Source organism: Typopeltis vanoorti, chromosome 5, assembly GCF_054136105.1.
Source record: "Typopeltis vanoorti isolate ZY-2024b chromosome 5, IOZ_Tvanoo_1.0, whole genome shotgun sequence".
NCBI classification, from domain to species: Eukaryota; Metazoa; Arthropoda; class Arachnida; order Uropygi; family Thelyphonidae; genus Typopeltis; species Typopeltis vanoorti.
The window spans coordinates 44,821,116-44,839,418 of NC_143553.1; the positions used below are offsets into that span (position 1 = coordinate 44,821,116).

General features: G+C 36.5%; 1 protein-coding gene across 1 annotated transcript in view; it reads left to right on the forward strand.

Annotated features, from left to right (window-relative positions):
* The window catches only part of LOC150106349 (protein slit-like), a 427,776-nt gene that overhangs the window by 333,811 nt on the left and 75,662 nt on the right, over positions 1-18,303 (forward strand). Inside the window, exon 16 of the mRNA XM_090392392.1 lies at positions 17,352-17,515. Coding sequence (XP_090248518.1) covers positions 17,352-17,515 — 164 coding nt within the window. The remainder of the gene's footprint in view (positions 1-17,351; positions 17,516-18,303) is intronic.

The window sequence follows — 18,303 nt, forward strand, 5'->3', positions numbered from 1 at the left end:
TTTCACAGATTCATTTGAAGTCTGAAGTCAATTTGCCAACGAACAAAAGCAGAGAAAGACAACTAAAAATGATCATTATCGTGTCTCAGTTTGGAATGCGATACAGTACCGAGTTTTTTTCGGGACTTTTCGCATTCGTCCAAGTAACATCCCTCCCCCCATCTCCAACAATACCAAACATACCACAGATTCCTGAAGAAAATCAGCTCCCGCATTATGTAGCGATTCTGACTTCACAAGCTGACATTTCTTAGAGCGTCAAACTCGCACTCCTGATTCCAGGCGACAGTTCGTACACTTTTCCAGCATTCCTTTTGTCAAGCGATTGGTGAGGGGAACTTTAACCCAACCCTCATGTCCTGCCACAGGCGACAAGGCTCTACAGAAATTTACTACGACAGTCCGCATCAAAAGAATTGAGGACAACGATGGCCTCTTAAAAGAAATCACGTCTTCGTTCGTCGTAAGTACGTGATGGCGCCTCCACCGCAAGGTTACTGGAGGTTACGACTGTTCCGCCGAGATAGCAGAACTTGTTGAAGGAGTGCCGGCGTTAGACATCGTCATAAATGTCACCCGTTTCGAAGATCATTTACGGAGGTGTTTATTTGTCGTTTGAACGTAATTGGTCGGTAGCTTTCGATCTGTTAACTGGACGTCGGAGATTTACGTGAGTTAAGTGAAACGTGGCCAGTACTGTCTATAAAAAAAGGAGACATACGTTCCTATCTTCTCTTCTTGTATACCGTAATCTTTACTGCTGATTGTTAGCTGCGCTTTCTTCCAGCTACATAAGCACCGCCCCGATTCGTTTTTGTCCGTTTGCTTATAATACCTGCTCTGGCTGGATAGATTTTTAGCTCATTTTAGTGAGAGAAAGTTATTAAAATTATATACTACAAATGACAGTACAAAAACTTCATTTATTTATAAGCATCCCCCCCCCCCCCCGCAAATGTTGACCTAAACGAACATTAGTATCTGAGGTAGTGGGTTAGTCAGTATGAAAACTCTTCTCTATTGAGGTCAAACAATACAGTTTTAGTCTCCAATAAGCAGATTTGTCTTACAGTAGACCAGAGTTTCCCAACCCTATGCCCGCGGGCACCATGGCGCCCATTGCCCAATTTGTGTGCGCCCGCCGCTGTTCAACCGTGTGCCGTATAGTTTGAAATAATCACGCAACAATTCATGGCATGCTATATGACGCATGCGTTAATGACACATGACGAGTATTAAACGCATACAATGTAAAGTAGACGCGCATTCGAAGTTGTTCATTCCAGTTTAAGAACTGAAATATCATTATATTCTCCTAATTATGAAGCACTGGCCAATGAAATGCAATGCCAAAGATCACACTAACCTACATATATATATTTAAATTTTTATATAATGTAAACTTTTAAGTAATAAAACATTTGATTATAATGTAAACTTTGTATGTATTTTAACAAATAAATTAAAAAAATTTACTTGAAAAAATAGATGGTGCCCGTCGCCCTACCTGTATTTTAGAATGTGCTCTAGGAAACAAAAAAGGTTGGGAATCCCTGCACTAGACAATGTAAATCATCCACTAGCTAATGACATTCACAAGCATCCGCACTTAAGCTGGGATTCGAGCCACGCCAAAGTCATGGTACTTGTGTCTACAGGACTTAAACGAAATCATCGGAGACAATCATTACAAAAATGCATTAGCATTCTAGTATAATGACACTATTATTATGACAGGTGAATCCAGAGTCCCTTTAAAATAAATCTGGCTGCAGTAATCTATGGTACAGTAAATTTCGTTTTGCCTAATTTTGAAAGAGTGCGATTGAAACCAAAATATGAAAGGACTCCACAACTTTTGAAAGAGATTCTAAATACCAAATTTGAACAAAATCCATCAAGAATCCATAATAATAAAACCCATTGTATTATTATTACCATTATTACGAATTTCTTTGCTAATAAAAAGTTAAATCATTTCTGATTTCGATTGAAGTCAGAATTGGCTTAACTGAACGGACATCGTAATTTCAGAATCTCTTTAGACCACCGTTCAACCAGAGTGTGTTACTTGTATGACTGAAGTACAAAACGAACCAAATGCGTGTTACTCATTTGGAATGAGTCCAAAACGTTTCTATCTTCAGTAGATGTAATAATAAATGAGAACTTATATGCTGTTTTTCATGACTTTTAACGACTGTTTTGGATCGAATTTCCATACTTGTTGTTTATATTACTGTTTGTGTTGTAGTGTTTCTTGTAACTACGTGCTCAGTTTTGTCGCATAACATGATAGAATACGTAATGAGCAAGAACCGTCTCTTTTCTAACACGACTTTGTTGTTCAGAATAAATAATGAACATCTTCTATAGGATCCCTAAAAAAAAGAACACAGAAAACCTCTGAAGATGACGGCTGCCATAAATAAGATACTTCTATCTAGCCGTTTCACATGAAAAGTCAAAAAAAAAAAAAAAAAACTGAGGTTTTTTATAGCAAAGTCAACAAGGCCTTTGCTATGTTTTTGCGCTAGTGAGACTGGCTGCAATAAGAATTATTTAGGATTCTCAGACCAACACTATATTAATTTTCTATAGTGTTTTTTGTGTGCTACCCAAATCGATCACTTGTAACAAGACGAAGCACTTTTCTACCGGAGTAGTTTAGGGATGAAGACAGTAAGGTTGTCCGCTTCCACTGGAGAAGTTTCGCTTAACTATCGTGGCCACCGCTCGCCAGATGTTTTTAGGATGCTTCCTCGAACCTTTTCTTACAGCCCTTCATCCTACCCCCTAGTCTACAGGTATCTGCCTTTTGTCACATATGTCACTACAAACCCCAGATGTTTCCTGGAATACAGTATGACATTAAAGCCACTGGCACTTGCCTCTACTGACATTTCTGATAAAGTGATAGATTATCTCGGTTCAAGGAGGTTACTTCCTGCACAAAACTTTCTTCGCACTCTTTCTCTGCACAAAAATAAGATCTTTCTTCTATGTGTTTCTTTGTGCATGCAGGGTACAAGAACAAACTAAAGCAGCTATTCTTTTTCTGATCTGAAGGAAGTTACTTTGATCTTACATCCGCTGTGAATCACTTTATCCCCACAGTTCGTATTTATTGATCTAACAATTGGAAAATTAACATTTATTTCTTTAGTTTAAATTTATTTTTAATTTTATTATATTTATATAATTAGTATATTTATTTTTAAAACCACGAGATTTTTATAGCTGATGTTTAACCTAACTTCAGTTTTTGGAAGTTTTTTTTCCCACCTGGTTACACTATAATAAATTTAGTTCAATCCTTTATCCAAGTGTAAGCAAACAAAGTTTGCGCAAGTATCTTCAGAACTGAGGCAACCCGTGATAAAGGTAGACTAAGCTAAGAGACCTCAATAAAGGTCGAAACCCGTCTGGGTGGTCGCTCTTCCCTTAATGCATAGCATTATACATGTCCGCAAGGAGATGTGCTTTGCATTATAGGAGATACTAAGACAATTGATGAGAGCTTAGCCCACCTTTTCCACGAGTTGCCTCAGTCCTGAAGATACTTCAGCCGTAAACTTTGTTTGCTTACACTTGAATAAAGGATTAAACTAAAAATATTACTAACTTCAGTTTACTAAGAAAATTCATTTCGTAGTGTGCATCTACTTATGTCTTCATAGTTCTGATTGCGTAAACCAGGTGGCAGAGATGACGGCGCATATTTATACATATGTATCTTTTTGTTGTTAGGAGTAGAACATTGTTTTTAAGATGTAGGTAATGTTTATTTGTGTATAATTATGAAATAAGGGGATTCACTTCCTGTTTATTGACACGTTCCAAATCAGCTCATAGAACTTGAGGCAACCAACAAATCTGTGGACATTTTTAGCTGTGAAAATGCATGAAGATGATTAATTTTGGTGATGCATTCCCACCCATCATGGCACTATAGCATTTAGGTTCGATGTTTCTAATCACAAATAGAGAGCTGTGATCTTTTCCAGGTGATGGTTGGGAGTTCTTTCCCCCATTTATGTGGCTCTCAGTCACTAAAGGTGAACTGTTTTGTTGCCTTTTTTCTCCCCTTTGTGTTAAGTCATACGTGCTTTAAGAGAGCAGAGGCGAATGATAGCACGTATAAATGTCTCAGACTGACCCACTTTCTTCGCTAAACGAATAAAAAAAAATTTCCCGATAATCAGGATTTAATTTAGAAAGGGTATCCAGGCAACACGCCATCACTCTAAGTACCCCGAGAAGCTATCACTCCTATCTATTGCGCTTTCTTGTCTCACTTCTCTTTTTTTTTTTTTTTTTTCTTTTCCTCCTAAAGTTCTTCGGAGGAAATCAATTGCAAATCTAAGTTGAGACTGCAAACTCCCTCCTGCAATCCCGTTCGTCTCGGGAAATAACAACAGGTAGGTTACAAACCAATCGATGATGAGCGAAGTCTCCTTGGTGTATATCTCACCTAACATCTTTTATTTCACACCATGATAAACCCGCCATCTACTGGGAGCATTGGGTACTGGATGTGTAGGTTCTTTAAGTTTACTGAAAACAAACATTCAGCGAACCTTCCTCGTTTCTACAGACGCTTACGTTAGATTTAAAATCTTTTAATGCAGATTAATATTATTAACAGGATCATACCTGAAGGGTACGGTAGATGATTGAGTCTTAAAAAAATCATAATGCTCCTTTAAATATGTAACAAATAGTTGTATTGTTAAATAAAATGTTTCATATTTACTTTATATATTTATTTTAAAATTAAGATAATTTCATGATGAGTTTGAAATGTGATTCACTGACCTGAAGGGAGGTGGGGGTTATCGATTTCTTACGTAGTTCATGAATAATTTTTCTACCGATCTGTGTCCTGTCGTTTTTGTATTATTTTCGAGACAATACAAGAACGACAAAATGCGAGAGATTTCAAAAAAGTAGCAGCACATTGCGTGAATAGTTTGCAGAGGTGTGGAGTAGGTGTGAACGTTGGCATCGTATGTTTGTTCGAACTTTCACCAGATGGCATCGCATAGGCATTGTACTGCCTCATCATTAGACAACAGGACCACTGGCAACTTGATCATAAGTGTCAGAATAAAGTTCTTCCTCAAAACTTATCTGTCGATTTTGTCTCATGAAAAGAAGCTATGTTTGTTCTACCCATGAAACTTTTTTTGAGCTTTTTTTTTCTCTCCACACCCTGTTCGTTTGTACCATAGACTTCAGCTAGAATAATTTAGATTGCATTATTTTTTGTCTCGTTTTAGGTTAAAAAAAACCCTACCATACTATGATTGTACGGGAACAGTACGCGAATTTAATTTTGTACTCATCCCCGAGATTCAAAACGGTATTATTCAGAGACAGAAAAGTTCCTTACTGTCTGCTGAACACACAAACGTCGGACACTTTAGAGAAGTTGTTTTTCTTGTGTTCTCCTAGACCGGAATGATCAACGCCTTAGCATCCTGCACTTTTTTAAGCTCTTCTAGAAAGAAGACGGAAAAAGAAAGAATCTTAAGGAAGACACACAAGAAATCTCTTTCCCTCCTTCCGTAGGGATTAAAGACATCTAATCTAGCAAAGAAACAGGAAGTGAAAGTTCTCCCGAGTTTGTGATTACGACTGCAAATTGTTTCTTTACAATGATATCACAGTGTTGCTTTTTTCCTATATCCACTTCCGTTTCTTTATGATATACTGAAATTGTTAAAAAATACATCAAAAGAGAGGCTTAAGAATGACTGTGAAACAACTGACCATCGGAGTTTCATATTTTGTAAGAAGAGATGGATGCTATTTCATTGCTAAAAATCTTTCCATTTTGGCCATCTTTTAATAGCACCTTTGTTTGAACTTCCAACCTTTGTTGTCATTTATCATTCATCGTTGTAATATACTGTAATAGTATTCTAGAGCGGCTATCGTATATGTTATTTCAATATTGCATGTTATTTATGATTATTAAACCAATTTCATTTAGTAAGACTATGCATAATCGTAAATTCTGTTTGAATCCACTTGAATTGAATTACTGAAATTTGATGTTTTAATTGTGCAATTACGATTCTTATCCATTTTTTTTAACATATAAGCAGAAGATTGTTGAGATTGGTGGACATTTAGCTGAGACGATACGTAGAACATGCCACTGATTACACATCAAATGATTATTGAAATATGTAAATATAAAGAGTATACAAGGGTCATTATATGATTTCAATTTACATTGATTCAGCATGTCCTAATCATTGTAGATGTCACATCTGCGTGTTGGCCAACAAGAACTTTGTACAGGAGTATAGCAGCAGCAAAAAAGAGAAAAATGCGAACTAGTCTTGACTATCAAATGATGGCAGTGTTATCTCTATTAATAACAATCACTGAAATTACCTTTCTATTCAACAACTTGCATCTATCTTATTTTTCTCATTTTAAATAATTTTGTAGTTGAAATTTTCAGACACTTCAGAGGGGGAAAAAGTTTAGGAAGAAACACTGTCCTCATTATCATTAGTTGAAGCATCAGCAAGAAAAAAAGAAAGATGGAAATGGTCCACAAGTGGAAGTAACATGCTCACCCTGTTAACAAGGCTATAATAAATGACGTCTAGCCGACGGGTTTGGGGGTGCACGTCTCAGTAATTCCGGTGCACTCAGGTCATCCATTTTGTTGGAGCTTCTTAACTGGTCGTTTAGGATAACTCAAGTGCACACCATTTTAAAAGTGCTGGTCTGTCGATAGAGATAGCGAAAATCAACGTAGGTGTTGTTCAGCCATTTGCTGAGGGTAGGCTGTGGTCGGTAGTTGGGTTACAACAGCGGGGGAAAAAACATTTTTTTTCCTCTCTTCTTTTCCTTTCCCCTGCATGCTTATTTGCCCACCACACGAGAAGAAAGGCTGACATATTCATCGACATGACTACGAATGACTCCACTTAACCTAGGCGCAGGCGTTCCCTTCATTTGATGTTCTCCAGATAGCTAGTTAAAGACCGAATCGGGAGCAGGGGAGATTCTCGGGGCCATCAGGGAGCAATAGCGGAACCCTCTACTACGACCTTTATCGTGTATATTGTCAGTTTTTTTGTGCGATATTTACAGGGTAGATACTATGAGAATTAACACGGGCTTTCGTTACCAGAACCTTATCTCTATTCAATCTCATAAATTCACTCAACTAGGCATTCAGTGAATTAGAGTTGAATCCAGATGTTGTGCTGTCTGGTTAGTCAACGAAAGCTTCTACTTGGACGTAGATGTAATTAATATTTTTACAAGTTTTAGAACCTGCTTGTACATAAGTATGCCGAATTCAGTTTTGGAAGCGTAGTTCATATTTGAAGTCTTCTAGGAAAACAGGATACGCGAAAAGTTCCAAATGAACCGCTAAAACATTTGTGACATCATCCATATGATGTAAAGTATGGCTGCGTGTGTAATAACTCTACGGCACCTTGTTCGACAACTAGGTGCCGTAGAGTTATTGAGTTTATTTAGTTGAACCGAAGCCAAACGGCAGTAACAAAGAAGTGGAAAATGCCACAAGAAAGTAAACTCTTCTGATAAAAAAAACGAACAACAGACATGTGATAAATCACGTGCCATGGGCTCATGTCAATGAGTGACTCCCTTATTTCATGCTTCATTTTCGGTTAGTAGAGCGACGCACAATTACTCTTGCTTAGCCGTCCAGAAGTGAATAGGGTTTTCTTTAAAGGTACACGCAGGTATTGATACAGATGGTGTTTCCTAGAATATGATATTAGTGACGTCACCATTCTTTGCTCTTTACGAGTATTATCTTGTGACACCCTGATAAAAGCATGCCGTTCATTCAAATAAAAGTTTTCATGAAACGAAAAGTGTACAGTATCGCAATCACGACACGCTTTCAAAGCATGCAGTACATCATTGTCAAATGGGAACAGATTTGACATTTGTGTTGGTCATGCATGTGAACCTGACACGCAACGAACGCAACAGAAGTTGAAGCATAGTTTGTTTCTTCCTATTTAATGATACTTCCGACTCGTTCGTTCTCAACGAAGCTATTATTTCAATGATTTCAACCACTTCAATTTATTTCGATGCGCTGAATGGAGGGGGGGGGGGTTCCATTTCGAGCTACTTAATAAGTGATTCCATGGATCTTAAATGGGCAACAAACCATTTTCAGCGCGATTACTATAGCTGATGATTCATGTCATTGTTTGTTTAACAGATTTTTCTGTTTTACTATCCATTTATTTTTATTCACACCCATAAGAATTTAGAAACCTGTAGCACAATGAGTACTGGTAGGTTAAAGATGAAAACGACAGTCATCCTTGCTTTTCTTTCAAGCATAGGCCTCCAATACCAGGATGGTAGTATCACACAGAGCGATGGAAATCATCTGCCACCTAAAGACATTCACAAACATCCTTGCCACCACATTATGGTTTCTATTCCATAGCTTGCTGGCGATGAATCGTATATGTGATCAGTTTGTCGAGCAAGTACAAGAAAAACTTGACCTTCTAATATAACTTTTTTTTCTCGGAGGCTTCTTTCTTCGTTCTATTCGTATAAAACGAGAATATTCTTTTATATCTATATATGATAAATATTTGAAGTATCTTTAAGTAGTTTCATTATCATTTCTTAATTTTGGTTTGCTATGAAATTTATCTAAATGGCAATCAGTATCATTCACTTTGGCCTTATTTAAAAAAATTAAATAGTCGCCATCAAAACAAAGTTTCTTACATCATTGTCTTTACTCCCCCTTCCCCAAATCATAGTTGATCAAGAAACATAGTCATGGGTACGTCAGAAAATGCAGTGATGATTGAATTTTAAAATATGGCATTATGATTTTGTTTCGTTTGGTTGCTGTAATCGCTTTTAGCAGAAATCAATCAGAACTCTGAATAAAGTATTTCTTTATTATTCATTTAATTATTAACTTTTTATTAAGTGGCACTTGACAACATGGCAGTCTTACTTGAGGGCAATTAGGTGTGTAATCAGTCAAAGTAAATGATCGATCATGCTAAGTAAACCAGTGGTCTTGGACATAGCTTGTAGACCAGGCATCTCCCAAGTCTGCTCAAGCTATTTTGGCCTTTATGAATTATTTATTTCACGTGTATTAAAATTTATGTTTTATTATTTTCATAAGCTCTAATTATCTCGCCACTATGAATTTTGTTAATGGAAATATAAATAGTTTAATCATTTAGAATATCGGCATTTATTAACAGGAAAAAATTTAAATTATAGAAAATTGCTTAAAAAAGTTTTTTTTCTCTCTTTATAATAAGATATTTTTATTTGATTCAAGTCTGAGGCACATGTGGAGTTGTTTCCATGGTCAACACGAAATAATTGATATTACAAAATAAGTGATATTTTGCTACTCATCCCTAAGTTCTATTTTTAAAATAAAATATTTATTTTTTTTTGTTGGATAAAATCATACGAGGTGTGGCTATTTAATAACGAGACTGGTTGCAAAAGTGTGGTTTATTATTACAATTGTATAACTTGATTGTTATTCCCTTCAGCATATTCCCCTCCTCTATCTATACACCGTTGCATATGAATTTTCCATTGTTGGAAGCAGTGCTGCAAGTCATCAGGTGTTATCTGCTTCAGTAGCGCTGCCGTTTTCTCCTTTACCTCATCTACTGACTGATAACAACGGTATGGTAATGGTGAAATGGGTACCAGAGGGTCAGACAGTTAACCAACATTATTACCTTGAGGTTCTGGCCAAGCTGAGAAAACGAGTGAGGAAGAAGAAACCCAATCTGTGGAAGAAAACGCTTGGATTCTCCATCAGGACAATGCTCCAACCCACAGTGCACTGTCTGTAAAGCAGTATCTGCCTGATAAGAAGATCCCAGGGATGGATCATCCACCTTACTCGCCGGACTTAGCTCCCTGCGACTTTTACCTTTTTTTTTCCAAAGTTGAAATCCGCATTGAAGGGCACCCATTTTCAGCCAGTGGATGAGGCAAAGAAGGAAACGGCAGCGCTACTGAAGCAGATAACACGTGATGACTTGCAGCACTGCTTCCAACAATGGAAAATTCGTATGCCACGATGTATAGATCGAGGAGGGGTGGAGTATGTTGAAGGGGATAACAATTAAGTTATACAATTGTAATAATAAACCACACTTTTGCAACCAGTCTCGTTATTTAATAGCCACACCTCATATGGGTTAGCAGAACTCGGTAAATATCAGTTTCATCCTGGTTAGTTCATACTTTTCGATTGAACCTCCCATAGAGGGCGCTGGATTCATCCCCTTCCTGCTGTACAGACTGCCAGTGAATGTATGCAATAGAAAAGACGGCACACTCTAATGGCCTTAGTTGATCCAAGAGGCAATCTTTTTTGCTGTTTAGCTATTAAAAAATACTTTGTATTGACTACATTGTTGAAAAATATTATTAAAATAGAAAATAAAATATTATTTTAAAAAATAATATTAAAACCACTTTCCATGAAGCAGTGGAGTATATTTTCATTACAACGCTAAAACAAGGGCTGCATTGGGTCCAATGCAGCGCATTTTTAATACTGAACTCCAGCTATGTGAGCATGCGTACTCGAGTGTCATGTGTGAATAGTTTACTAACACAGCCCTAGAGAGAGAACTACGCAACCATGATTAAAATAGCAAAACATAAAAATTTGCAAAAGTCATCGAATTATTCTAGCGGAGCCAACAGAGTACAGTCAACACCAAGTCTCTGAATACTGCCTACAAAGAAAGATTTTCGTTGGTAATTTCTCTTAGAAATAATGTAATTTTCAATCGATGGGACTTGATCGATCTGTTGTCGTAAAGATGGAGTTATGTCTTTCTTTGATTTCATAGTTTATTTCCCTCAAGTCCTCAAACAAACGTAGGAAATCCCTAGAAGGAAGAGATTCATACCATCTTCAAGAAATAGTAATACTACCAACAAAGGGATTAAGTTTGCTGTTTTTATTATGGAACGGTTGGAAAAATTTAGACTTTTCTTCTCGAAGTTGCATCACGTGATCATATCCGAACTACCCTTTTTACGTTTGCCGCTCTGGGAGTTTACTTACAGGATCATGCAAGCAAGGCATCACTGGAAAAAGACCGTAATATCAGGATGATTTAGTATCGTTGTTCTGCTGGGATGTACTTTATCTAGATGTATTTTGGCCGAAACAAAAAAAACTATGATTCATCCCGTTGCTTTCCTGACATCTCTGAAATACTTCCTAGACAAATAGCGGCTCATAAAGTAGCCAGTAAAATGGACATTATGGGTTTTAATACACAGCTAAAATGGACGTTGCAATCAGGGATTTATTTGCCCTCGGGGAGCAGCGAAATAGATGGGCAGATATATAATTTTAGGTTTTTCAGTTCTAGTAATAGACGGAGTAGTAATTTAAGTGTATACAGGCAGGCACTTCAAAAATAATCTTGTTTGGTGATCGCAAGTATTTAATTATTTTTTAATTAAAGAAATGTTACTTGAACAAATACTTAACCAAGATTGCCTTATGATATTTGTTTTTTGTATTAAGTGGACAAGTATCGGACAAATGATTTCATATCAGCTGTTAGTTGAAAATATCACGTGACCTTAATTGATTACTACTGCGTAAACTAAGATATGTGGAATTAGATTTTATATTTACAAAAGTTAACTATTTGTTGTAGAGGGCGCTATTGATGTGTCGACGTAATAACTGTTAATATATAATCGACACATCAACAGCGCCCTCTACGACAAATAGTCAAAATTAAAATATCGGTCTCTTAAATTTAACTGATTTTTTGGAGTTTATTTTGAAAGATCTCAGCACATATAGTAGTCTTAATAAGATCTTTAAAAAGAATGAAATTGATTGAAACTTAAGAACAAACAAACAAGATCTCCGTCAAAAAGAACAACAAGAATCCGTTGTTCTCGAGTGCATATATATTAAAAACTACACTTTCACTTCGAGTTTCTCAGAAAGAAAGTGACAAAAGCTGAACGTTACATTGCTTTCCGGGCATGGCATGAGAGAGAGGATGGTGATATGAAAATACAGCTGTAATCAGCGCGGACGGTCGTAATCCAGGAAGTACTTTATATGTCAAGACGTGACGTGGATCAAATTGCTGCGTTTGCTCGCTCGCCGACGTTTCTCTCTCCTTTTTTTTTTTTTTAGAATGAAACTCTGTTCGACGGTAGATACCTCAGCAACACGTTCAGTGATGCACTGGTATTGTTCCTGTTTGCTCTGTTTTATTATTATTATTTTTTTTAGTGTGCCTAATTTTTAGCGCAAAAAGTGACATCTGACTTGCTAAAAAAAAACTCATTTGTAATTACCAATTTAATGTCCACTGCCACAACAAAACTAGCTGCTTAAGTGCGGTTTTAATTATATGTATAAAGAATTAGCAAGTACCATACTGGCCTCATCGGAGAAGTCCATTCTATTAATACTGCGAGTACCTGTGAGCTCATTCGCATCAACTGAGCTGAATCTTTGTTAATTATGCACCACCTCTCATGCAAAATGACCTCAAAACAGCCAAAATGGTGACTGATTTATAAAAATCTACCGTAAGCTATCAATTGATTGCTAAAAAAAAACTCATTTGCAATTACCAATTTAATGTCCATTGCCACAACAAAACGAGCTGCTTAAGTGCAGTTTTTTAATTATATGATGGGCTGAGAACAATTCAATATTTGACCATCACATTAACATCGTATGGCCTACCCACCCCTGTCATTAGAAATACTTAGCTACGTAAATTACTCACAGACAGTTTCTTTTGTAATTGTGACCGAAACATGTCGGGTTACTCACAATAAACAATCAGTAACCTTGATAATAAATAATCCCGGAAGTGTGATGTCCTGTTGAGTGCACATAGTTGTGAAACGAAAGCCAGGAATGGGGAAAAAAAATCAGTTCCGTAGTTAAGTTTAGTCTTAACTACGGAACTTACACAATTTTTTTTTTAGTTTAAGTCAGTGTCCATTGTGCTTTTCTTATGATAATTGCGATTTAATGATACTTAGAGGAAGTGCCTTCAATCCCTGCCTACTGATTTTGAAAATGCCAATTAGGGTTGTTCATAAAATTCATGGGCGTTGTGTTTGCGTTTAGAGATCGAATAATATACATTTAAAATTAAGTTACTTCGATTTGATTACTCCAATCACTGTGTAGTCCAGTGTTCCTTTTTCAAAATGAACTGCAAATCAAGGCTCTGTCATTGTAACGAATTCTGACCACTCCTCGTTTGAAAGTTAATAAGAGGCGTGACGCTGTTCTTTTTTGATCTGTGACTTTTATCATTTTCCTAGACTTGTCAAAACTGTCCATTCGCCCAAGAACTGGATTTCATCCTCTGATTACATTGTTAGCAAAAGAGAGTGAAAGCACAGTCGAGTTAGTCTGATGCATATTTTAGCACCCACGTTTGGACAAGACCCTCCTCACTTATATTTCAACGTCTCCATCCCTAGTGTTATTGCGCCCACCCTTACCGTTCCATAAAGTAACAGATAAGGGGATGAACTAACACCATCAACCACATAATTTACGGGTCAGTCACTAGAGACATATTTTATTGATCCCGCCTCTGACACTTGGGTGCGGTCACAAAGTGTAATTTGAGTGACAAGAGGACGGAGAAGGGAGGACACGGGAAAAATATCGTGGGGAAGATGTGGGGCGAGGAGTGTTACTTTTCTTATAGAACTCGACTTTTTTTTCTTTATCAGCTTCATGGACAGCGAATAGACATTAAGGAATTGTACAAATATTAGTAGATTATACTCCAATGAGTAAAACTTTGAAATAAGTTTGGAAAACAAATTGTTAGTACATGAAACTCGAGTAAACTTCCACAATGGGTTGCCTTAGTACACTATTTAAGACATTTTGTCTTTATAATCGCCATTTATTATTGTTTTCAGGATTCAAATGAGCTTTATTGGACAATGAGTGGCCCATCATTTTTTCTCTTCCCTCAAACAAGTAGTAATGCAAACTACACGTTCTAATTTGAAGTCATTGAATTAGGAATGAAGGTATACTTACAATATTATTAGAAAATTAAAGTAAGAGGTTTTTAGAAGTAATGACGTAATTTTGTGAGAATCATTTGTAATTTCTTTCCAACATTGCAGGCTATATAATTTGACTCCCTTAGAGTGACTTTAGAAATGATAAACGCATGTCCTTGATTGTTATTTGTCATATAAGGCACTATAGATCATTATCAGGGAGTCTGCAGACAGCTAAGATATCTAGAATTTTTTTTTTACTCTCCCTCCTAGCAGGGAGCTGAAATTACAGATGAAACTTGACACCAGAGATCTGAGCCACGTATTTAATGCAGGGAGACCATGTTGAGACAAGCCTCCCAGATTTCTGTTCTGAGTTGTGGTTAGAGTAGACAGACAGGCTCGTGATGCGTCTCAGTATGTGTTAGAACATACAAAGAGATGAAAAATACATCTGATAGTTGCCTAAAGTTCAACCAAAAAAAAAAAAAAAACAGTTTTCCGAATGTTAACAGCAGATCGTGTTGTTCAGGAGCAGTTCGATCAGATGAGAAAGTCATGTAATGACAGCTTTATTGCAAGAATAAGTACGTTTCTTACTAGAAAGAAGGACAGAAAAAAATATTCAGAATGTTTACAGAAACTTGAGTCCTTTTAATATTGTTTCTTAATAACTGCATATTTCAGAAATAGTAGCCGGATCAGTGAATCTTCAAACAATAAAATTGCATTAAAGTCGCTTTTGAAAAAGCTGTATTGAACCTTATAACTTCTGTGACATAAAATCAATACTTCCTTCTCTCAGTATTGATTTTTGGAGTTAGTTAATTGCCTTTTTAGATTAGCTTAGTTATTAGACTACTATTTAGTTTAGATAAAGTCGTTTATTTTCTTTTGAAAAACTGGGAAAAAAGTAGATCATGTTTCTCCAACTATTTACGATTCCGAGTCACTTTTCCAAGTTCACCCTAACCGGAGAAAAGAAGGAAAAAATCTCTTTACGACTCAGGTGGTAGAAAGTAAAAGCTAGTGCTGGTCACGGTAGTAGAAAAGAACACAGTCTTACTGGGCAGAGGGCATTCGTGTCGAAGTCATCAGTCTTCGGTAATTGCCCAAAGAACAACACTTCGATTAACCCTTCGTACAGTCCGCGAATTGAACAACAAACGAAGCCATTGTATCACATTTCGACCCCGCTGTTTGTGAACCACATGACACCAAACTGTCTCATGCACCTAAACACTGAGCGGACTGTAAAGCAGTTATAAATCTCACCCCCTGCAGACCCTTTCTCCGGACTTTCGCGATCTGGAGGGGAAGTTTGCTTGGCATTCTGATTGCTGGACGAGGGGACAAGAAATGTTCAGACGGAGAGAGAAAGATGGAGTACGAACAGATAGACAAATGGAGAGAGGGATAAAGTTCATGGTCGTGACAGCAAATAAGTCTTCTGTCTCGATACCGAGTTGCAAAGCGATGGGTGGTTCACCTCTGCCATCATTGTTTATGGAATCAGCGTCCTCTTTAATCCTTAAGCGCGCAGGGAGCAGGGCGTGTGCTAATTGATAGAGGATTACAATCCAGCTGTGTCGGCAGTGGAAGATGGTGATAAAGGGTTAACGAGCAGCAGTTCTCAGCAGGCTCACCTAATGGCGTAGTTCTCTATGTGTGTGTCAGGCCTGCTCCAATTAAGGTCACTTGCAGCATCACGATTTAACTCATGAAGGAGGAAAATGGTTTAACGTGTAGGATTCTGAATGGGTTAGAAGTTCTTACGTGTGTAGACTTAACGTTAGCATCACACATTTCTCGGCAGATAAAAGCTAAAAGAAGAGCGAGATGAAAGGAGAATGGCATTCCTTTGCATGTTCTTAAATACTGCCATACTTTGACATGTTTTGCGACTTCGTGTTGTGATTAATGTCGAATTAACGGGATAAAATTCCAAGAATTATCCATGAAATAAAGAAATGTAGTCAAATAATTATATAGCTGATCCCCTTGAACTGGAATGCCTTAATATCCAGGAAGGAGCAGGGTAGGGAAGTACCAGGCGCACAAAGGAAAGAGAACAGAACAGAATTTTGCCAATAAAGTACTAGAGAAAGGATAAAACACCTCCGTTATTGTAATGGAGGTAATCCTTCAAGCACAGCTAATCATTACACGAAATCAATAATTGTTATTAATTTGCGAATCTCAACTGTTTATTGAGCAATGATATAATAAGGGAATGGGAATACAGAGAGATAGAGATTTATGAATAAATAACTGTTTGTATATATTTATTTATTTTATTTTAATAAATCTGAACGTCTGAAAAATCCTAAAACGCAATCTCGCAAAGAGACGATGCATAAAAATGACTGCATTATTTCTTTTCTATAAATCAAAGTCGGGTCGATGGCGAAACCTGTTCGTGGGTAAGCATACTTAATTCTACCTCTAACAGTTGTAAGTACGGTCCTATCATATTGTAAATTATGTTAAAAAAAAGAAAAAATGAAAGAATAAAAAGACGAGGAAAAATTGCAAACCGGACTCCAAAAAAGACCGGAGGAGTTATTTGATGAGTCCCATTTTTATTCTCTCGTAGCCCGTGTGGCCACTGATAGCAAATCTTTCATCATTTTCAGCGAGAGAAAGTCGCTTCTTGTGTGTCAAAATGAGGGTGGACGGAACCTCCTTGGAGTTTATCTCTTCACTTCCTGTAATGCACTTCTGAAAGAAATAGTAGAATGGGGAACCATAAAACTGTATACTAGTTTCTGGCTTGTTAGCAAGTAGGATATCTTCTTTCTAACCAGGATGCATTCCGAAAAATCCTGTCTAAGGAGGTTTTCCGGACATAACTTTAGAATGAACATTTTATTTCCCATCAGAGAGAGGAAAAGGTCGATGTCTACTTTAGAATAATTGTGAATTATTGAAGAATCAACTGTAACAGATGATTGTTTTGTTATTTGCTGTTACTAATTTTATTACACTAGTAGTTATTTGTATAAATGTCACATAATCAATGCAGCTACTGTACAAACGTGGTTCCTTTTGCCAATTCTGATTTATGACTGATTACATGCAATTACACGCCCCCGATCAACGCAAAATCATTTTGATTTGGCATTGTGTGCACGTTCTTTTTATGATGATATAAAACTTCTCTTTTGAAGTACCATTTCAGAAGTTTTCTCGACTACGACCCTGATATGTTTAAGAATATCTTAAAGTAATGGGACTCCACTTATCTTCTCTGTTATCTTTTTTTTTTTTATTAACAGACATCTTGCAAGAAATCCTTTCATATGTGACTGTAATCTCAGGTGGTTAGCAGAATATCTCCACTCCAATCCGATCGAGACAAGTGGAGCAAGATGCGAAGGTCCGCGTAGGATGCACCGTCGACGGATAGGTCAAATGAAGGAAAACAAATTCAAGTGCAAAGGTAAAATATTGTTTAATAAATCAGGAAGTATTTAGGTAACAGACAGCTGCTTTACTGCTAAAATATTTTCTGTCCATAAAGCATTAAATAAGTTACGTTACATCGAAAATTTATCCTGTTGTAATAATGAAATATACGTAATTTTTAACACTAAAAGCTATTTGAACTTATTTTTTTCAATTTGTATTCCAGACACAAGAGTGCTCTGCTATAGTACACATTTAACATGCTAACCACGAAGCTTATATTGATCATCTATATTCTGCCAGAAATTGCTTACAATACATACATACACCAATGTTACCGTATACAGTGTGTGTGTATATAACATTAGACGAACTTCGAATAATTACAGTTAATGTTTTTTGTTAACAAAAAAAAAGAAGAAAACAAAAAAAGTTTTCAATCTGTTTAAGATTTCTTTTTTATTCTCTGACAAAATCAAACATTTTCTTAGATACAAATTGTATAAAAAAGCGATTTATATTCAATATGAATTTTTAAAAATTCCTAAAATACTATATGTTGCTGTAATAAAATATTAAGTGAGTTTATTTTTAGAATTAGATTCTGAAAATAAAAAAAAATACTAAAATAAATACACGATAAGCATTTCGTCTGCATTTTCTTCGGCTTATTATCGTTCATCGATCGAAAAAAAAAATCGACAAAAGAAGAAATAAAAAATCCATCCCCAGTGGGCACAAGGGGGGAAGTCTGAAAAGTTCTGATAAACACCTAGAACAAAAATGATATTAAAGCAACTGATATACCACAAGATAGAACAT